Source organism: Salmo trutta, chromosome 17 (genome assembly GCF_901001165.1).
Source record: "Salmo trutta chromosome 17, fSalTru1.1, whole genome shotgun sequence".
NCBI lineage: Eukaryota > Metazoa > Chordata > Actinopteri > Salmoniformes > Salmonidae > Salmo > Salmo trutta.
The window spans coordinates 35,137,458-35,157,144 of record NC_042973.1 but is presented as its reverse complement, the minus strand read 5'-3'; the positions used below and the strand labels follow the sequence as shown (position 1 = coordinate 35,157,144).

The 19,687-nt window shown below is 45.5% G+C and overlaps 1 protein-coding gene across 3 annotated transcripts; it reads right to left on the bottom strand.

The window, feature by feature from the left end:
* Positions 1-15,576: 15,576 nt before the first annotated feature.
* LOC115152112 (uncharacterized) lies at positions 15,577-19,682 on the bottom strand. Of its 3 annotated transcripts, XM_029696637.1 has the most exons (6): positions 19,570-19,682; positions 19,105-19,172; positions 18,835-18,903; positions 18,385-18,576; positions 18,116-18,288; positions 15,577-17,959 (listed from the first exon to the last, which is right to left on the bottom strand). In XM_029696637.1, exons 3-6 carry the CDS (start codon positions 18,849-18,851, stop codon positions 17,517-17,519), a joined length of 825 nt encoding a protein of 274 aa, XP_029552497.1. In that variant the 5' UTR covers positions 18,852-18,903; positions 19,105-19,172; positions 19,570-19,682; the 3' UTR covers positions 15,577-17,516. The 3 variants fall into 3 exon arrangements, 2 of the variants coding, with proteins under 2 accessions (XP_029552497.1, XP_029552498.1); XM_029696638.1 differs by lacking the exon at positions 18,835-18,903; XR_003867424.1 differs by lacking the exons at positions 18,385-18,576; positions 18,835-18,903.
* Positions 19,683-19,687: the final 5 nt, after the last annotated feature.

Sequence of the window (19,687 nt, the reverse complement as noted above, 5' to 3'; positions counted from 1 at the left end):
GCCCAGATGAGATAGGCTTACATGGACCAGGGATGGTGTCACAGAGAGAATGGAATGGAATTCAAAACACCTTCCTCGCTTGCATAGGCGCCTGAGCAATGGAGCAAACGGAGCAGCTGTACCCACACTTTCAAAATATGTCACATTTGCTCCTACAACGCCCTCTACTGCTCATCCTGTGTCTCCTTGACCTGCCGCCACTCCCCCAGTACTCTCTCCCTCTCCCTCTCTCTGTGTGTGATTGTGTGGGCGGAGACAGGTGTACTGGAGTCAGAACAGATCCCCACCAGCTGCAACCTGTTCCGTAATCAAGACCTCTACAAATACTCAGCCCTGCCACTTCCATAATGCCAGATCATAATCTCTGCTAAGTCAGTCTACGTTTCTAGCCGTTTGTTGCTATTCAGTGCCTGTTTTCCTTGCCTGATGCTGTTTTCCTCTCCACTACAGTTCTGCCCGCTCTGCCTCTGGCCCCTGTCCCAGTTCCACATCTCGTCATCCTGCTACTCTGTCCTGGATTCCCCACTCTACTACTCCCTTGAATTCCCCTCCGGTCCTGCTTACCCTGTCTCAACCCCTCTCACTCCAGCCTCAGCCTCCGCACTTGGTTTCCAGCAACCCGCCCGAGCTTCCCCTGACCTGCACTCCATCTCCCCCCTGTGTGTCAATAAATACCATGGTTACTTCATCCCAGTCTCCTTGTCTGAGTCTGCTCTTGGGTTGCCCTGTTCCACTTCGCATAACAGTACGATCTGACACCAAAAGAGATGAACCCAGCAGACTCTGCTACTCTCCACCAAACCCTCGTCGGCCAAGGCGCCCTGCTCGAGCAACATGACCAAGCCCTAAAGACCCTTCTGGAGCACACCAAGGAGTTTTCACAGAGCCTGTCTGACCTACAGGGCCGACCCTTTGCCCAGAGCTCACAACCAGTTCCAAGTCCTTCTCCTCGGCTCCGGGATCCGTTTGTTCTGACTCCCGAGCATTACGATGGCAACCTCAGAGCTTGCACAGCCTTTTTGGTACAATGTTCACTTGTATTTGAGCAACAGCCCTACTCTTATGCTAGTGAACAGGCCAAGATTTCCTTTCTGATTGGCTGCCTCCATGCACTTTCCTGGGGCACGGCGGTCTGGGAGAGACAGTCCCCCATCTGCTTCTCCTACTCCAGATTCACAGAGGAGATGAAGGTCTTCGACTACCCGGTCTGCGGTAAGGATGTCGCTAAACGAGTCCTGTCCCTCCGTCAAGGCCCCCATAGTGTTGCTGAGAAGGCATGTGAGTTTCGCAGCTGAGAGTGGCTGGAATGAGGCCCTTCAGGGAGCATTCCAGAACGCACTCACTGAGACCCTCAAGGACGAGTTGGTGTCCAGGGATGAGCCTGATGGACTTGATGAACTCCTCTCTCACTATTCCCATTGAAAACTGTCTCCGTGAGCGTCAAGGGAGAGGGTAGGTAGGGTTGCATGTCCCATAACATCTGCTTCAGTGCCTTGTCATCCTTCTCCGACTGCATCCCATCCCCAGGCTCATGCAGATCCTGAACCCATGCAGCTCGGCCAGGCCTGTCTCTCTCCAGAGGAGAGGCAATGATGAATCAGCGCTAGGAGCTGCCTATATTGTGGTCCAGTTGGTAACTTTGCCTCCAGTTGTTCCCTGCATCCAGCAAAATAGGGGGCTCGGCAGTAGTAGGGGATATACTGTTGAGCCAAACCGCCTGCCCATCTTCCCCCAGACCCCTGCTTGAAGGCAACCTTGTGTGGCAGAGCCAGGCTTTTCCTCTGTCTGCTCTCATCGATTCGGGCGCCGATGAGAGCTTCCTGGACCAAGGTGTCATTACCCAGTTGGGCCTGGACACTGTCCCACTCGATTCACCCCTCGATGCCAACACTCTCAATGGACAGCTCCTCGTCCGTGTCTGTGAGAGAACCGTCCCTGTCATCCTGCGTTTCTCTGGAAATCACCAGGAAAAGATCAGTTTCCACATAATCGACTGTTCTTACTCTCCCCTGGTTCTTGGCCATCCTTGGTTAAAGCTACACAACCCACAGATTGACTGGACTGCCGGAAAGGTAACCACTTGGAGATCCTTTTGTCACAGGGACAGTTGCGTATGGACCCTGCCAAGGTCATGGCAGTCAGTGGCCTGGGCCATCTAACCTGAAACAGCTACAGCGTTTCCTGGGGTTTGCAAATTTTTGGACGTTTCATCCGCAACTACAGCCGTCTGGCTGCACTTCTCACCACTCTCACCCCCACCTCGTTCCACTGGACTCCTGAGTCAGAGGCAGCATTCCTTGAACTCAAGCTTCGCTTCACCTCCGCTCCGGTCCTTACTCAGCCCAACCCAGAACTCCAGTTCATTGTGGAGGTGGATGCCTCTGACACCGGGGTAGGTGCTGTTCTATCTCAACGTTCCTCCTCTGATCAGAAGGTCCACCCATGTGCATTCTTTTCCCATAAGCTCTCACCTGCAGAGGAATTTTGACATCGGAAACCGGGAACTCCTGGCAGTTAAGCTGGCTCTGGAAGAATGATGTCACTGGCTGGAGGGCTCTGTAACAACCTTCATCACGTGGACTGACCATAAAAACCTGTCCTACATCCAGACAGCAAAACGTCTGAACTCCCGGCAAGCCAAATGAGCCTTGTTCTTCGGTAGATTCAATTTCACACTCACTTATCGCCCTGGTTTGAAGAATACCAAGCCTGATGCCCTTTCTCACCAGTTCACCACCGACAACATGGGTACCGAGCCAGAAGCCATTATGCCATCCACCTGCATCGTTGCCGCCGTCACCTGGGAGATCGAGTCCCGTATCCGCCAAGCTCAGCAGAACCAGCCTGACTGGGTCAGGCTGACCCGGGTAACGGTCCTAGTAATGCTCTGTTTGTTCCAGATTGTGTTCGCTCTGATGTTCTTCAGTGGGGTCATTCTACCCATCTCACCAGTCACCCTGGTATGAACCGGACCCTCGCCTTCCTGCGTCAGCACCTTTGGGGGCCCACCATGGAGAGATGTCTGGGAGTTTGTCTCAGCCTGTTTGGTTTGTGCCAGGAACAAAACCTCCACTAAACCCACTTCCGGTCTGCTCCGCCCTCTTCCCATATCCAGTCGCCCCTGGTCACACACAGCTCTGGACTTCGTCACTGGCCTTCCCCCATCTAATGGTAACTCCATCATCCTCACCCTTATTGACAGGTTTTCCAAAATGGCTCACTTCATTCCCCTCTCCAAGCTCCCGTTCTCCAGGGAGACTGCAGACCTGTTAGTATCCCATGTGTTTCATCTGCATGGCATCCCCACTGATATCGTTTCCAACAGAGGACCCCAGTTTACCTCCCAGGTATGGAGATCCTTCTGTTCAGCTCTTGGTATCAATGTCAGTCTTTCTTCTGGATATCACCCCCAGACCAAACAGGCCAACCAAGAGATGGAGACTGCCCTACGCTGTGTGATTTCTGCTAAGTCTACACCCCGGGTCAAAAGGTATGGCTCTCATCGAAGGACCTGCCTTTGAAGATGGCATCGAAGAAACTTTCCCCCGATTCATTGGTCCCTTTGAAATTGACCGGGTCATTAACCCCTCTGCGGTGTGCCTGAAACTCCCAGTCTCTCTCAGGATCCATCCTACCTTCCATGTATCCCTGATTAAGCCTGTCTGCTCCAATTCCCTGTCTACTCCTGCAGCAGCTCCTCCACCCCCTCGGCTGATCAATGACCATCCTGCCTATACCGTCCGGCGGCTTCTGGACGTGCGCCGTCGTGGCTGGCAGCACCTGGTGGACTGGGAGGGATACGGGCCTGAGGAGCACTGCTGGGTGTCCGCCGTCACATTCTGGACCCCTCCTTCTTACGGGATTTCTATACCTCACACCTAGATAAGCCTGGTCAGGCGCCCGGGGGGGGGGGGGGGGGGGTACTGTCACATCTGCTCCTGCAATGCCCTCTATTGCTCATCCTGTGTCTCCTTGACCTGCTGCCACTCCCCCAGTACTCTCTCCCTCTCTCTCTGTGTGTGATTGTGTTGGCAGAGACAGGTGTGCTGGAGTCAGAGCAGATCTCCCCACCAGCTGTAACCTGTTCCATAATCAAGACCTCTACAAATACTCAGCCCTGCCACTTCCACACTGCCAGATCATGATCGCTGCTCAGTCAGTTTACGTTTCTAGCCATTTGTTGCTATTCAGATCCTCTTGTGCCTGTTTTTGTTGCCTGATGCTGTTTTCCCCTCCACTACAATTCTGCCCGCTCTGACTCTGGTCCCCGTCTCCAGTCCCATCATCCTGCTACTCTGTCCTGGATTCCCCACTCTACTACTCCCTTGAATTCCCCTCCAGACCTGCTTACCCTTTCTCAACCCCTCTCGCTCCAGTCTCAGCCTCAGCACCTGGTTTCCAGCAACCCGCCCGAGCTTCTCCTGACCTGCACTCCATCTCTCCCCTGTGTCAATAAGTACCTTGGTTACTTCATCCCAGTCTCATCGGAGTCTACTCTTGGGTTCCACTCCGCATAACAAAATAGGGGTATAATGTAATGTTTTGCAACACCACTTTTTACCAGAAAATTATTGTGATCCATTGGCTAATTTGTCATTTTTAGTAATGTTTTGAGCTTGTCTGTATTAAAATAGATAAGTGTTGCACCACCTATCCCCATCCTCAGAAGAGGAGTGGTTTTGACCACTTGCTTCGCTCCCGCACTCCACTGTTTTGATTCAGTGCTGTTAAAAAGCAGTAGTTGCACCACTTGTGTTTAAAATGAAAAGGCTCCTGCATGTCCGACGGTATTGGTCCAATTGTGTTACATATAATTCAAGCGACGTGCACCATGAGCAAATTCATTTTATAAAGTCACTTTGCCTGTAAGAATCATGATGAGCACAGGCATGTCTGCTTAGATTAGGCTTTGCTGTAGCGCAGACTCTGACTCTAAGTAGCCTTCCATCAGCCTAGCAAAGGTTGCACCTTAGCGGGATGTCAAGGAGTAGCTGGCAAGTGAGAGATTGTGACGTAGAAGTCTGTCCCTGTCCGCGGGCAGCATTTGGTACTTTAACGCACGCACACATTCATCACTCCTCCCTGCTCCGTTATCAGATAAGTTAACAATGTGGGTCGACACACAAGTTAACTTCTCTATCTTAGTACATACATTTCACACATATGTCAGTAGCCGGTTATGGTATAAAGAAATAAACAGACAAGTGTTCATATTTAATATAAGCAATATTTATTATACTTTTCGATGTTATGGATGAGCGCGTTGTTTGTTTGGTTCTGTTCCTCTATCTCCATCTCTGTAGCTTCCGGGTATGCTGGGATAAGGACCCGAGCTAAGGGAATTGGGCTGAGTTTGTAGTGCCTGTCCCGAATGGCTCGTTAATGTAAATGGGCATATTGAAAGACACTATGTCAGTAGTGATGTAATTTTGTAAATGTTATATTGGGATAAGGTTTCATAAAAAACGTGTTGCAATGTATATACTTTAGTATGTTTAGTTGAATGGAAAATGTAGGTTTGAATAGGTAATTGCTTAATTAATTAGTGTTAATTGTTCTCAGGGGAGGGGCTACCCCTACAAAAGGAGCCTCTCTTTCAGTTCAAGGAGAGGCATTTTGGATTGAGCTGTGGATTGGGCAGCATTGTTTTTAGCTGTCCCATAAGGTATACGTTTGATGGCAATACTGTTGTTTTTGTTACGGAATCACTATGTAAATAAACACCCTTGCACAGAAGAACTTTTGCCGCTCCGCCATCTTTTTATTTTTGATAGAGGTTAGGTTTTCCAGTTTAGCCTTCTGGCCTACTCTACGTGACAGAGATAAACAGTAGTCCCAATATTGGGCTACATGATTAAATCTGTGAAATTATTTTCCTTCCCAATCTTACACCATTCTGCATTTACCCCATATTTCCCAACTTCAAATTGGTTAAATCACATTGTTAAAATGTTTATATTCAGTTAGAAAAGTAACAGACCTGTTCAGCAGTACACAGCCTAGCCTACATCAGCTGGTGAGCTGGTGAGCTGAGGGGGTGCAATCATTCGTGTGGCCAGACATGCATTTTACATTCAGAAAGCAAAACGCATACCTTTCTAAAACTAGGCTACTTGGGGACCGAACCGTTAACCATTTGTTTAGCATACACCTTGTTCAATCATGTAACCTTATTTGCTAGCTATAGCAAACAACCTGGGGCACGTTCAGTAGAACTGTCAAGTCCTGACCATAGAGAGCTCTTATTTTCTATGGTAGAGTAGGTCAGGGTGTGACTGGGGGGGTTTATTCTAGTTTTATTTTTCTATGTTTGGTTCTAGTTTCTGTTTTTCTATGTTGGGATTTTTGGATGATCCCCAATTAGAGGCAGCTGGTCATCGTTGTCTCTAATTGGGGATCATATTTAAGTAGTTGTTTCTCCCACCTTTGTTTGTGGGAGATTATTTTGAGTTAGTGCATGTTGCACCTCTTCGTCACAGTTTGTTGTTTTGTTTTTGGTTTATTGTATGTCTTGCATAGTTTCACATTATAATAAAATATGTTAATATAGAAATATACAATGTAGAACAAGCATGCCTCTCTGACATGCTGAATAAGGAATAGCGTCGGCTCTATTCATGCAATTTCTATCTGCAACGCTCGAGAACGTTTTGGTAGCATTACCAGTAGCCTACATGCAAGCATTTGGTGGCACAGAAAGGAAAATGGATAGCAACAGTTGACTAAATCCCTCTTGCCACTACACTATATCTGACTGGGAAAATCATTTTATTTTGAGTTAATCCTGACCCAGTGATTTACACTTATAGACTTAGACCAGGACTCGAGCACGGGGACTCAGACTTTAGCGATAGGGACTTGTGTCTCGAGCATTGGTGACTCGGACTTGGACTCAGTCGAGCACAGGGGAATTGGGACTTGTTTTGAGCTTGAGGTTTAGAGACCTGACTACATTACTGGGAGAAATAGTCATTAGCCCCCATTCACTTTTGGACATCAATGTGGCTGTGGCGTCTGTGGAACGTTAATAACAAAAGCAATGACATGACCGAGTGATGGAGGTGCAACCCATACTACTTGGCCAATACTTTGTGGCATGTGGTGATTTTGCTACTTTCGCTCTCTCTTGCTCTGCGCTTGTGTGTGTCTTTTTGTTTTGTATGTAATGTGCAATATGTAGATTGAATTAGGAATTTACATGGCCGGATAATTGTAATACAGTGCCTTGCAAAAGTATTCATTTCCTATTTTGTTGCATTACAAACTGTAATTTAACCTGCTGGGGATAGGGGGCAGTATTTGCACGGCCGGATAAAAAACATACCCAATTTAATCTGGTTACTACTCCTGCCCAGTAACTAGAATATGCATATAATTGTTTGATTTGGATAGAAAACACCCTAAAGTTTCTAAAACTGTTTGAATGGTGTCTGTGAGTATAACAGAACTCATTTGGCAGGCCAAAACCTGAGAAGATTCCAAACAGGAAGCGCTCTCTCTGACTATTTCTTGGCCTTCTTGATCATCTCTAACCAAAACAGGGGATCTCTGGCATAACGTGACATTTTCTAACGCTCCCATAGGCTCTCAGAAGGCGCCAGAACGATGAATGGTGGCTTTGCAGGCCATGGCTGAAAAACATTAGCGCATTTGGATATTGGTCGATCTGAGGACAATGAGACTGGAGGCGCGTGCACGAGCCAACACCATGTTTACTTTCTCTCTCTTTGAACGAAAACAACGACTCCCGGTCGGAATATTATCGCTTTTTTACGAGAACAATCGCATAAACATTTATTTTAAACAGCGTTTGACATGCTTCGAAGTACGGTAATGGAATATTTCAAAATTTTTGTCATGAAACGCGTCGGGCGCGTCACCCTTCTTTACCCTTCGGATAGTGTCTTGAACGCACAACAAAACGCCGCTATTTGGATATAACTATGGATTATTTTGAACCAAACCAACATTTGTTATTGAAGTAGAAGTCCTGGGAGTGCATTCTGACGAAGAACAGCAAAGGTAATCAAACTTTTCTAATAGTAAATCGGAGTTTGGTGAGTACCACACTTGGTGGGTGTCAAAATAGCTAGCCTGTGATGGCGGGGCTATCTACTCAGAATATTGCAAAATGTGCTTTCACCGAAAAGCTATTTTAAAATCGGACATAGCGAGTGCTGTATCTATAATTCTTAAAATAATTGTTATGTTTTTTGTGAACGTTTATCGTGAGTAATTTAGTAAATTCACCGGAAGTGTTCGGTGGGAATGCTAGTCACATGCTAGTCACATACTAATGTAATAGCTGTTCTTAGATATAAATATGAACTTGATTGAACAAAACATGCATGTATTGTATAACATATTGTCCTAGGATTGTCATCTGATGAAGATCATCAAAGGTTAGTGCTGCATTTAGCTGTGGTTTGGGTTTATGTGACATTATATGCTAGCTTGAAAAATGGGTGTCTGATTATTTCTGGCTGGGTACTCTGCTGACATAATCTAATGTTTTGCTTTCATTGTAAAGCCTTTTTGAAATCGGACAGTGTGGTTAGAATAACGAGAGTCTTGTCTTTAAAATGGTGTAAAATAGTCATATGTTTGAGAAATTGAAGTAATAGCATTTCTAAGGTATTTGAATATCGCGCCACGGGATTACACTGGCTGTTGAGTAGGTGGGACGCAAGCTGGCCCAGAGAGGTTAAATTGATTTTATTTGGATTTCATATAATGAACATACACAAAATAGTCCAAATTGAAATGTGAAGTGAAATGAAAGAAATTACTTGTTTATTCGAAAAAATCAAAAACGGAAAAGTGGTGCGTGCATATGTATTTGCTATGAAGTCCCTAAATAAGATCATGGTTCAACCAATTACCTTCAGAAGTCACAGAATTACTTAAAGCACCTGTGTGCAATCTAAGTGTCACATGATCTCAGCATATATACACCTGTTCTGAAAGGCCCCAGAGTTTACAGCACCACTAAGCAAGGGGCACCACCAAGCAAGCGGCACCATGAAGACCAAGGAGCTCTCCAAACAGGTCAGGGACAAAGTTGTGGAGAAGTACAGATCAGGGTTGGGTTATAAAAAAATATCCGAAACTTTGAACATCCCACGGAGCACCATTCAATCCATAATTTAAAAAATAGAAAGAATATTGCACCACAACAAACCTGCCAAGAAAGGGCAGCCCACCAAAACGCACGGACCAGGCAAGAAGGGCATTAATCAGAGGCAACAAAGAGACCAAAGATAACCCTGAAGGAGCTGCAAAGCTCCACAGCGGAGATTGGAGTATCTGTCCATAGGACCACTTTAAGCTGTACACTCCACAGAGCTGGGCTTTACGGAAGAGTGGCCAGAAAAAAGCCATTGCTTAAAGAAAAAAATAAGCAAACACGTTTGGTGTTCGCCAAAAGGCATGTGGGAGACTCCCCAAACATATGGAAGAAGGTACTCTGGTCAGATGAGCCAAAAATGTTGATTTTTGGCCATCAAGGAAAACACTATGTCTGGCGCAAACCCAACACCTCTCATCACCCCGAGAACACCACCCCCACAGTGAAGCATGGTGGTGGCAGCATCATGCTGTGGGGATGTTTTTCATTGGCAGGGACTGGGAAACTGGTCAGAATTGAAGGAATGATGGATGGAGCTAAATACAGGGAAATTCTTGAGGGAAACCTGTTTCAGTCTTCCAGAGATTTGAGACTGGGACAGAGGTTCATCTTCCAGCAGGACAATGACCCTAATCATACTGCTAAATCAACACTCAAGTGGTTTAAGGGGAAACATTTAAATGCCTTGGAATGGCCTAGTCAAAGCCCAGACCTCAATCCAATTGACAATCTGTGGTATGACTTAAAGATTGCTAACCAGCGGAACCCATCCAACTTGAAGGAGCTGGAGCAGTTTTGCCTTGAAGAATGGGCAAAATCCCAGTGGCTAGATGTGCCAAGCTTATAGAGACATAGCCCAAGAGACTTGCAGCTGTAATTGCTGCAAAAGGTGGTTCTACAACGTATTGACTTTGGGGGGTGAATAGTTATGCAAACTCAAGTTTTCTGTTTTTTTGTCTTATTTCTTGTTTGTTTCACAATAAAAAATATTTTGCATCTTTAAAGTGGTAGGCATGTTGTGTAAATCAAATGATACAAACCCCCCCAAAATATATTTTAATTCCAGGTTGTAAGGCAAAAAAATAGGAAAAATGCCAAGGGGGGTGAATACTTTTGCAAGCCACTGTACACTGATTGTATAAAACATTATTAACACTTGCTCTTTCCATGGCATAAACTGACCAGGTGAATACAGGTGAAAGCTATGATCCCTTATTGATGTCACTTGTTAAATCCACTTCAATCAGTGTAGATGAAGGGGAGGAGACAGGTTAAAGAAGGATTTTTAAGCCTTGAGACAATTGAGACATAGATTGTGTATGTGCCATTCAGAGGGTGAATAGGCAAGACAAAGGATTAAGTGCCTTTTAACAGGTTATGGTAGTAGGTGCTTGGTGCACCAGTTTTAGTGTGTCAAGAACTGCAACCCTGCTGTGTTTTTCATCCTCAGCAGTTTCCCATGTGTATCAAGAATGGTCCATCACCCAAAGGACATCCAGCCAACTTGACACTGTGGGAAGCATTGGAGTCAACATGTGCCAGCATCCCTATGGAGCGCTTTAAACAGCTTGTAGAGTCCCTGCCCCAACGGATAGAGGCTGTTCTGAGGGCAAAAGGTTGGGCGGGGGTGCAATGTAATATTAGGAAGGTCTTAATGTTTTGTACACGGTGTATATTCTTATATACAGTTGAAGTCAGAAGTTTACATTCAACTTAGCCAAATACATTTAAACTCAGTTTCACAATTCCTGACATTTAATCCTAGTAAAAATTCCCTGTCTTAGGTCATTTAGGATCTCTACTTTATTTTAAGAATGTGAAATGTCAGAATAATAGTAGAGAATGATTTATTTCAGCTTGTATTTCTTTCATCACATTCCCAGTGGGTCAGAAGTTTACATACACTCAATTAGTATTTGGTAGCATTGCCTTTAAATTGTTTAACTAGGGTCAAACGTTTCAGGTAGCCTTCCACAAGCTTCCCACAATAAGTTGGGTGAATTTTGTCCCCTTCCTCCTGACAGAGCTGGTGTAACTGAGTCAGGCTTGTAGGCCTCCTTGCTCGCACACGCTTTTTTAGTTCTGCCCACACATTTTCTATAGGATTCAGGTCAAGGCTTTGTGATGGCCACTCCAATACCTTGACTTTGTTGTCCTTAAGCCATTTTGACACAACTTTGGAAGTATGCTTGGGATCATTGTCCATTTGTAAGACCTATTTGCGACCAAGCTTTAACTTCCTAACTGATGTCTTGAGATGTTGCTTCAATATATCCACATAATTTTCCTGCCTCATGAGGCGATCTATTTTGTGAAGTGCACCAGTCCCTCCTGCAGCAAAGCACCCCCACAACATGATGCTGCCACCCCCGTGCTTCACGGTTGGGATGGTGTTCTTCGGCTTGCAAGCCTCCCACTTTTTCATCCAAACATAATGATGGTCATTACAGCCAAACAGATCCATTTTTGTTTCATCAGACCAAAGGACATTTCTCCAAAAAGTCCGATCTTTGTCCCCATGTTCAGTTGCAAACCGCAGTCTGGCTTTTTTATGGAGGTTTTGGAGCAGTGGCTTCTTCCTTGCTGAGCAGCCTTTCAGGTTATGTCGATATAGGACTCGTTTTACTGTGGATATAGATACTTTTGTACCTGTTTCCTCCAGCATCTTCGCAAGGTCCTTTGCTGTTGTTCTGGGATTGATTTCCACTTTTCACACCAAAGTACATTAATCTCTAGGAGACAGAACGCGTCTCCTTCCTGAGCGGTATGACGGCTGCGTGGTTCCATGGTGTTTATACTTGCGTACTATTGTTTGTACAGATGAACGTGGTACCTTCAGGTGTTTGGAAATTGCTCCCAAGGATGAACCAAACTTGTGGAGGTCTATAATTGTTTTTCTGAGATCTTGGCTGATTTCTTTAGATTTTCCCAAGATGTCAAGAGGCAGTGAGTTGGAAGGTAGGCCTTGAAATACATCCACAGGTACACCTCCAATTGACTCAAATGATGTCAATTAGCCTATCAGACGCTTCTAAAGCCATGACATAATTTTCTGGAATTTTCCAAGCTGTTTAAATGCACAGTCAACTTAGTGTATGTAAACTGCTGGAATTGTGATACAGTGAATTATAAGTTAAATAGTCTGTCTGCAAACAATTGTTGGAAAAATGACTTGTGTCATGCACAAAGTAGATGTCCTAACTGACTTGCCAAAACTATAGTTTGTTAAGAAGAAATTTGTGGAGTGGTTGAAAAACTTGTTTTAATGACTCCAACCTAAGTGTATGTAAACTTCCAACTTCAACTGTATGTTTGTCTGCTGTTGGGAAGAGAGTAGGATGTTATGCAAAAAAATATGTCGGTAGGACAAGGCTATATATGTTTCTGCACTTAAAAGTCAGTGATTTATGTTAACTATAAGTTATTGAGGCAATACAACATTTGTGATGTGACTAAAATGTGACTCAAATCTAAGGGCATTTAGTTGACTAAAATGGCCCACTGTTTTTGTCATTTTGACAATAACTAGACGGAATCATTATTTAAATGACCAAAAAAAATGTTTTAGTCAAATTGACTAAGAGTAGACTCAATCTAAAAAATAGTGCCAAAATGAACACTGCTGTGGGCAGGATTCTGTTCCATACTGTACATGTCTGAACCCATAAGCTGTTCCAACACTGGGACCCAGTTGAGCTTTGTTATCATTCCTAGAATGGAAAACTGGCATGCGTCCACCTAAAGTAACAGAACAAGGCAGGCAGTTTCCTCGAATAGTTGTCTCATTAATTGCTCACTCTTGACAAAGGTGTCTATGTCAGAGAATGCATGTCTGTTATATAATTACACGTTTCTCGCTTGGCATCAGGCTCAGACTGTGAATTTGTGCCTTGTTAACTTATATTATAACTCATATACTGTAGTTGTTATATCACTTCTTCTTCTGCCTCTTATGATTGAGGTTGTCGGATTGTGATTTTAACTGAAACCTACTTGACAAGATCGTAAATCACATCCAAACCCAATTATTTCTGAGTCCTTATTTTATAGCTAGTATGTATGTTGTGCTGACACTGTTTACATTACAGTCAAAGTAGGGTACTAGGGGGTAACTAGCCCCCTGGGGTAACTGTGTAGATCACATTAAGACCACAAGATATCACCAGATTATTTTCTCAACACTTTCCCTGGCTGCCACTGCTCTTGCGCAACAAAATATTTTGTCTGTGTCATCACAACTTTTGGAGATATTTCCACAAAATGATTTTGTGGTAAGTTGTAGATATATTCCAAAGAAGTTAGATATATATATATACACTGCTCAAAAAAATAAAGGGAACACTTAAACAACACAATGTAACTCCAAGTCAATCACACTTCTGTGAAATCAAACTGTTCACTTAGGAAGCAACACTGATTGACAATACATTTCACATGCTGTTGTGTAAATGGAATAGACAACAGATGGAAATTATAGGCAATTAGCAAGACACCCCCAATAAAGGAGTGGTTCTGCAGGTGGGGACCACAGACCACTTCTCAGTTCCTATGCTTCCTGGCTGATGTTTTGGTCACTTTTGAATGCTGGCGGTGCTTTCACTCTAGTGGTAGCATGAGACGGAGTCTACAACCCACACAAGTGGCTCAGGTAGTGCAGCTCATCCAGGATGGCACATCAATGCGAGCTGTGGCAAGAAGGTTTGCTGTGTCTGTCAGCGTAGTGTCCAGAGCATGGAGGCGCTACCAGGAGACAGGCCAGTACATCAGGAGACGTGGAGGAGGCCGTAGGAGGGCAACAACCCAGCAGCAGGACCGCTACCTCCGCCTTTGTGCAAGGAGGAGCAGGAGAAGCACTGCCAGAGCCCTGCAAAATGACCTCCAGCAGGCCACAAATGTGCATGTGTCTGCTCAAACGGTCAGAAACAGACTCCATGAGGGTGGTATGAGGGCCCGACTTCCACAGGTGGGGGTTGTGCTTACAGCCCAACACCGTGCAGGACGTTTGGCATTTGCCAGAGAACACCAAGATTGGCAAATTCGCCACTGGCACCCTGTGCTCTTCACAGATGAAAGCAGGTTCACACTGAGCACATGTGACAGACGTGACAGAGTCTGGAGACGCCGTGGAGAACGTTCTGCTGCCTGCAACATCCTCCAGCATGACCGGTTTGGCGGTGGGTCAGTCATGGTGTGGGGTGGCATTTCTTTGGGGGGCCCACAGCCCTCCATGTGCTCGCCAGAGGTAGCCTGACTGCCATTAGGTACCGAGATGAGATCCTCAGACCCCTTGTGAGACCATATGCTGGTGCGGTTGGCCCTGGGTTCCTCCTAATGCAAGACAATGCTAGACCTCATGTGGCTGGAGTGTCAGCAGTTCCTGCAAGAGGAAGGCATTGATGCTATGGACTGGCCCGCCCGTTCCCCAGACCTGAATCCAATTGAGCACATCTGGAACATCATTTCTCGCTCCATCCACCAACGCCACGTTGCACCACAGACTGTCCAGGAGTTGGCGGATGCTTTAGTCCAGGTCTGGGAGATCCCTCAGGAGACCATCCGCCACCTCATCAGGAGCATGCCCAGGCGTTGAAGGGAGGTCATACAGGCACACGGAGGCCACACACACTACTGAGCCTCATTTTGACGTGTTTTAAGGACATTACATCAAAGTTGGATCAGCCTGTAGTGTGGTTTTCCACTTTAATTTTGAGTGTGACTCCAAATCCAGACCTCCATGGGTTGATAAATTGGATTTCCATTGATTATTTTTGTGTAATTTTGTTGTCAGCACATTCAACTATGTAAAGAAAAAAGTATTTAATAAGATTATTTCTTTCATTCAGATCTAGGTTGTGTTGTTTAAGTGTTCCCTTTATTTTTTTGAGCAGTATATATATTTAATATACAATACAAGTAGGAAAGCCTTAAGATAAATAATCCACTTATTCAGAGAGAAAAATGTAGATTATTTTTGAATAAAGTAATATGTTGGATGAGTGTGTTGGGGGGGGGGGGGGGTTACCCCGGTACTTACATTTTTCCTATGAACAACATTTTATGAAATAACTAAAAGGTGTAAACTATAGCCATTTATTTCCCTTTCTAGTTTATTTGCCTAAACATGACCTTCATCCACATACCATTTTTTGCATGCCGCATGTCCACTGAAGCTAGGAATGGGGTGTCCCATCTCCTCTCAGAGACTCCTATAAGATCGTTTACTTCTAAGAAAGAATCTACATTTTTGAATGATACGATAAACATCCATCCACTTGGCATTTTGTTTGTGTTTCAGATGTCTGGTAAACAGGTGACATTATAATTAGTACTGTTTACTTTTTTTTAATTTGACTTGAGCCGAAACACCCTTCCTCCACCCTCTAAAGAGTATCAATGTTCTGTTGAAAGCTATCTCTTGGGAATCAAGAGGCAGATTTGGGGAGGAGTGGTGTGGTGGTATAATTGTCTTTTTAATTTGATAACAGAGAAAAAGCATCTTCCTTCCACCTGCTGTCATACCAACAGTGTCAATCATCTCCCAACAACAAGGTTGTAATGATAGTGTTCCATTCACAGTAACCCAGGGGCAGAAGGATCCAACCAATGTACCCACACCCTGACTTATAGTCTGTTACCAGGCCCTTTACTATGTGGTCTGTCATCTTTATGTAGTGGTCAGCTGGTTACAAATAGCAGCCTTGTATAGTGGTGAAGGTATTTTCTCATTTTATGATAACGCTGGTAGACTTCAGTGTGTGGCGTAATGGTGGGAGAGTAGGTATACAACCTGCAGGCTACATTTACAGTGCACCTGGTTGGTTACAGACTAATGACTGGTGAGCAGGGCCAAGCTCTCTACAATCCAGATTCCAGTCAGTCACCACCAGCTGGGAGTCTGTCTTTCCACAGTCAAATTATAAACCTGTTAAATGAGCCTACTACCTGGACCCCTGACTGAGCTTCCCTCTCCAGCTGTCTGCTGCATAGATCTTCCTCTCTCACTCTTTCTCTCTCATCACTAGCAGGCTGTGTCGATGATTGCCCTTTGCCAAGAGTGTTAACCTCAGAGAATTAAATTCTCTGGTTAAATGAGATGAGCAGTAAGTAGGCATTGCAGTTGAGAAGGCCCAACAGGGTGCCAGCTATACAGATCATGTGAGACATGGCTGGTGAGAGCACAGGTGCGTGCTGGGAAACAGCTGCACAGATGGGCTCAGACACGAGGCAGCAAAATGCATCAGGTTATTCAGGCAAGTCAAATCAACAGCTTCTTCTTGTTATGTAAGGACAGTCTCATGGTTGAAACACGCACCTTCGTATGGTATTTTCTGTGTTTCTGTGTATCCATTAATCCCACACAAGTCTTCTATGGTAGTAAGTAATCAAACAGTAGTCTGTGGTTGTGATGACAGACAATGTTTTGTTATTCTATTGCGCCTTTATTTGTGTCCTGTTGCCTGAGACAGCAGTGAAGCAGAACTGACAGACATGTGGACTGGAATCAGGCCCTCAGTTTGCGGTGTGAGTGTGTGTATGTGTGTATGGATTCCCGGTCTCCCGGAACAGGATTGGGCTTGCTCAAATATGTCAGCTTGGTTAAAATTGTTCACCTATTGTCGACATGGGACGCCACATGAAGAGGAGGGTGTCACAGAGTTTCTCCAGTCAAAACAAACAGAACTTAAATTACATTCTACCCTTAGGAACTGATTTAGGATCAGTTTTCCTCTCTCTGGTCCTGACCTTTCCATTGTAAGCTTCACAAGAGCACTGGTCCTGATCCAGCAGCTCAGGGGTATTTCTCTAAGCAGGAACACTGGCCAACTAACTTTTTCCAAATATTCTGAAAAAGCTCCAGTAGTGTTAGTACTAGCCTACAGCACTCAGACAGTCTGATTATATGCACATACACTATTTCATTTAGGAAACTCCATGTGACGTCTTCATTACTTTTGCTATGATCAGGGGCACAACTTCGGTTTTAGAAGTTGGGGGGACATTATTATTACTTTTTTTAATCCAGTCGGATAAACACTCCAAACAGCCTATCCGACCGCTCGGAGGCGTCCACATGGTCCTTAAGCACACTGTTGCCTTGTTTTGTATCACATTCCAATGATAAAACAGTGGGCTACAAAAATGCAATTTTGGGAATGTGCCCCCCCCCCCCTACAAGGGCTGTTGTCCTCAGTAAAGGCACTGTGAGATCAGTGTCAGTACTGTACAATTCTGAGCTAGGAAAGAAAAGCGGGATGTAAGTGATTCTTTAACTGTCCAGCAGAGAGAGTCAAAACACTGACAAAGAATCTATCGAATCCAAGTGTGAACTTCCTATGTTCTACTCTTCAGGTGATTGTTGGATGTAATCCAGCCCCTAGGGTCCTCTTCCCTAAACATGATGGCCGTCCCCTCTGGTGGTCTGCACGAGGTGATTGCTTGATGCCCGTTGCTGGACTGCACAGAAGCTCCGCCTGTCGGTGACCTGAGCCCTTGGACTAGGGGTCTGGAGGCTGGCCTGTGTGGCAGGGGGTGAGTAGCCTGGGGAAGCAAAGAGACTTTGGGCCTCAGACTCCTGGAGCCCTTGGTTCCTCAAGCCTGGGTCTCCTCTAATTGGCCCTAGCTCTGTGTGGTCGTCAGTAGGCTTTACAGCAGTCCCAGCCCTGGCCTCAGCCACCCCACCACTAAGCCTCAGTCTGCGTGCTCGCAGCTCTGACACCCTCAGGCCACCAGGGTCTGATGTGGCGTTTTGAGGGGGAGAGGGCGTCAGAGTGGATTCAGAGGACAGGGAGATACAGGCCACCTCAAGGGATTTGGCTTTTATCTGAAACACATCTGTAAATGAAGCATAGTTTACTAGAGAACATTTGATGTTGCATTGTGGTAGTGTGATTTCAAGTTATTCTGTGTTAAAATCCTTGGATTTATATTTAGGTTTCTTGGTTTTGACATGTTTGATGGCCTTGTAAACCAGAGGTGAGAGAGACTCACCTGAAGAGGGGGACTGGAAAGGTAAGTCTGGTGAGCCAGTGTTTGCCCAGTGACTCGACCCGTCTCTTTTTCCACCCACCTCCTCGCCACTGAAAATGCTGAAACTTCCTTCATCATCCTTCTCGTCATCACTGTGGAAGATGGTCAGTATCTGAGGCCATCCCTCTCCATAGCTAATAAACGTCAGGAACACAAAGTCATAGAAAAGAGTGAAAAGTCAGTTCAGAGTGGCTGGCTGACTGACTGACACAGGACTAAGTGGTCAGTACATGTTATGCTGTTCCCTCCAGGCCCTGAGCTCAGAGAACACGTTGCTGCGCTGGTGTCCGTCCTGCTCTGAAAGGTCATATGTGTGCTCCAAAACATGGAGGGGTGGGGCGCTCGGAGTGGACACAGGTGAGGGGGCCGCAGTCTGCATACAAAGGTAGGGACAGAGCTTTACACAGAGGTGGGGGTGGCACCTGCATAAGGAGAGAGAGAGAGAGAGATGGATGAGGTTGAAGATAGAGGAGGGTAAAGGGAATCAGAGGGAGGGATAGAGGGACAGGAATGGTGAGAGGGATGGAGCTATTGAATATGGATGGAGGCAGAGGAAGAAGAAATACAGTGAAGAACCGAAAGAGAAATGAGGGAAATAAAAGAGAGAGAGTGACAGACAGCACGTGTGTAGAGATGACAGATCGTCGGACGTTGGCAGGAAGCTCCGTCTGTCATGTCACCTGGGCCACAGCTGCATCGCTCCATCACCCTCCCCTCCTCTCTCGGATAATTATCTCCTTCTGTTCATCCTGACATCACATTAGAGAGACAGGGGGCGACGTCACCCAGCCATAATGGCCTGTCACAACACATAACTATTCCACCTTCACTCTGGGCCACTTTCCATTGGTCACTGGAAAACTGTCAAATCTCTGCTGTGGTGGTCAATGTGCCAGAGATGAGTAAGAACTCAGTATCTACAGTTTATCCCCACTGATGGGTCAACATACCCTCATCTTCTGTCGCCTGGCTCTGATGGCCTGGACAGGGTTCCCACAGAACAAGATCTTCCCTGCACCTGGAGAGAAACAAAAAACATTTCATTACTGTGGAGGATAGCTAATCAGGGATGGGATTGTCACAACATGGGAAATTAGGAAACTGGATAAAGGCATAGTATGCCTGATTTCTGGGGTCAGACAATCAATGAGCTTTGATTTGAAACTACATGATGATGAATCTTCAGACACTGTTACAACATGTCCTCATGGTGGCAGTGTTGACTAATTATACATTTGGGTGCTACGTTTTGAAAATAAGTCAAATACATTAGAAACTGTTGAATAACACACAAAAAGGAGACACAACAATAAGCCTGGTTCACTATATGGGCCATATTCAGTTACTAAAAGTGAGGCCTTGTATGTGGAGATGGTAGGGCTTTCAGTGCCAAGGACACCAATACAGTATCTCACCGTGCGTCAGAACGCTAGCGTCTGGGTCCACAGAGGCTGGACCTGCATCAGCAGAACCGGATCTGGACCCGGAAGGAGAGAGGGCTCTGGACCCAGCCCCTGATAAGGGTCACGACCC

Coding starts and splice junctions, on each gene's coding strand:
- LOC115152112 (XM_029696637.1), bottom strand. Junction 18,289..18,384: donor TGGAGGGAACAGCATAACAT/GTACTGACCACT, acceptor GACGTTTATTAG/CTATGGAGAGGGATGGCCTC. Junction 17,960..18,115: donor TTTCCAGTCCCCCTCTTCAG/GTGAGTCTCTCT, acceptor CTTCATTTACAG/ATGTGTTTCAGATAAAAGCC.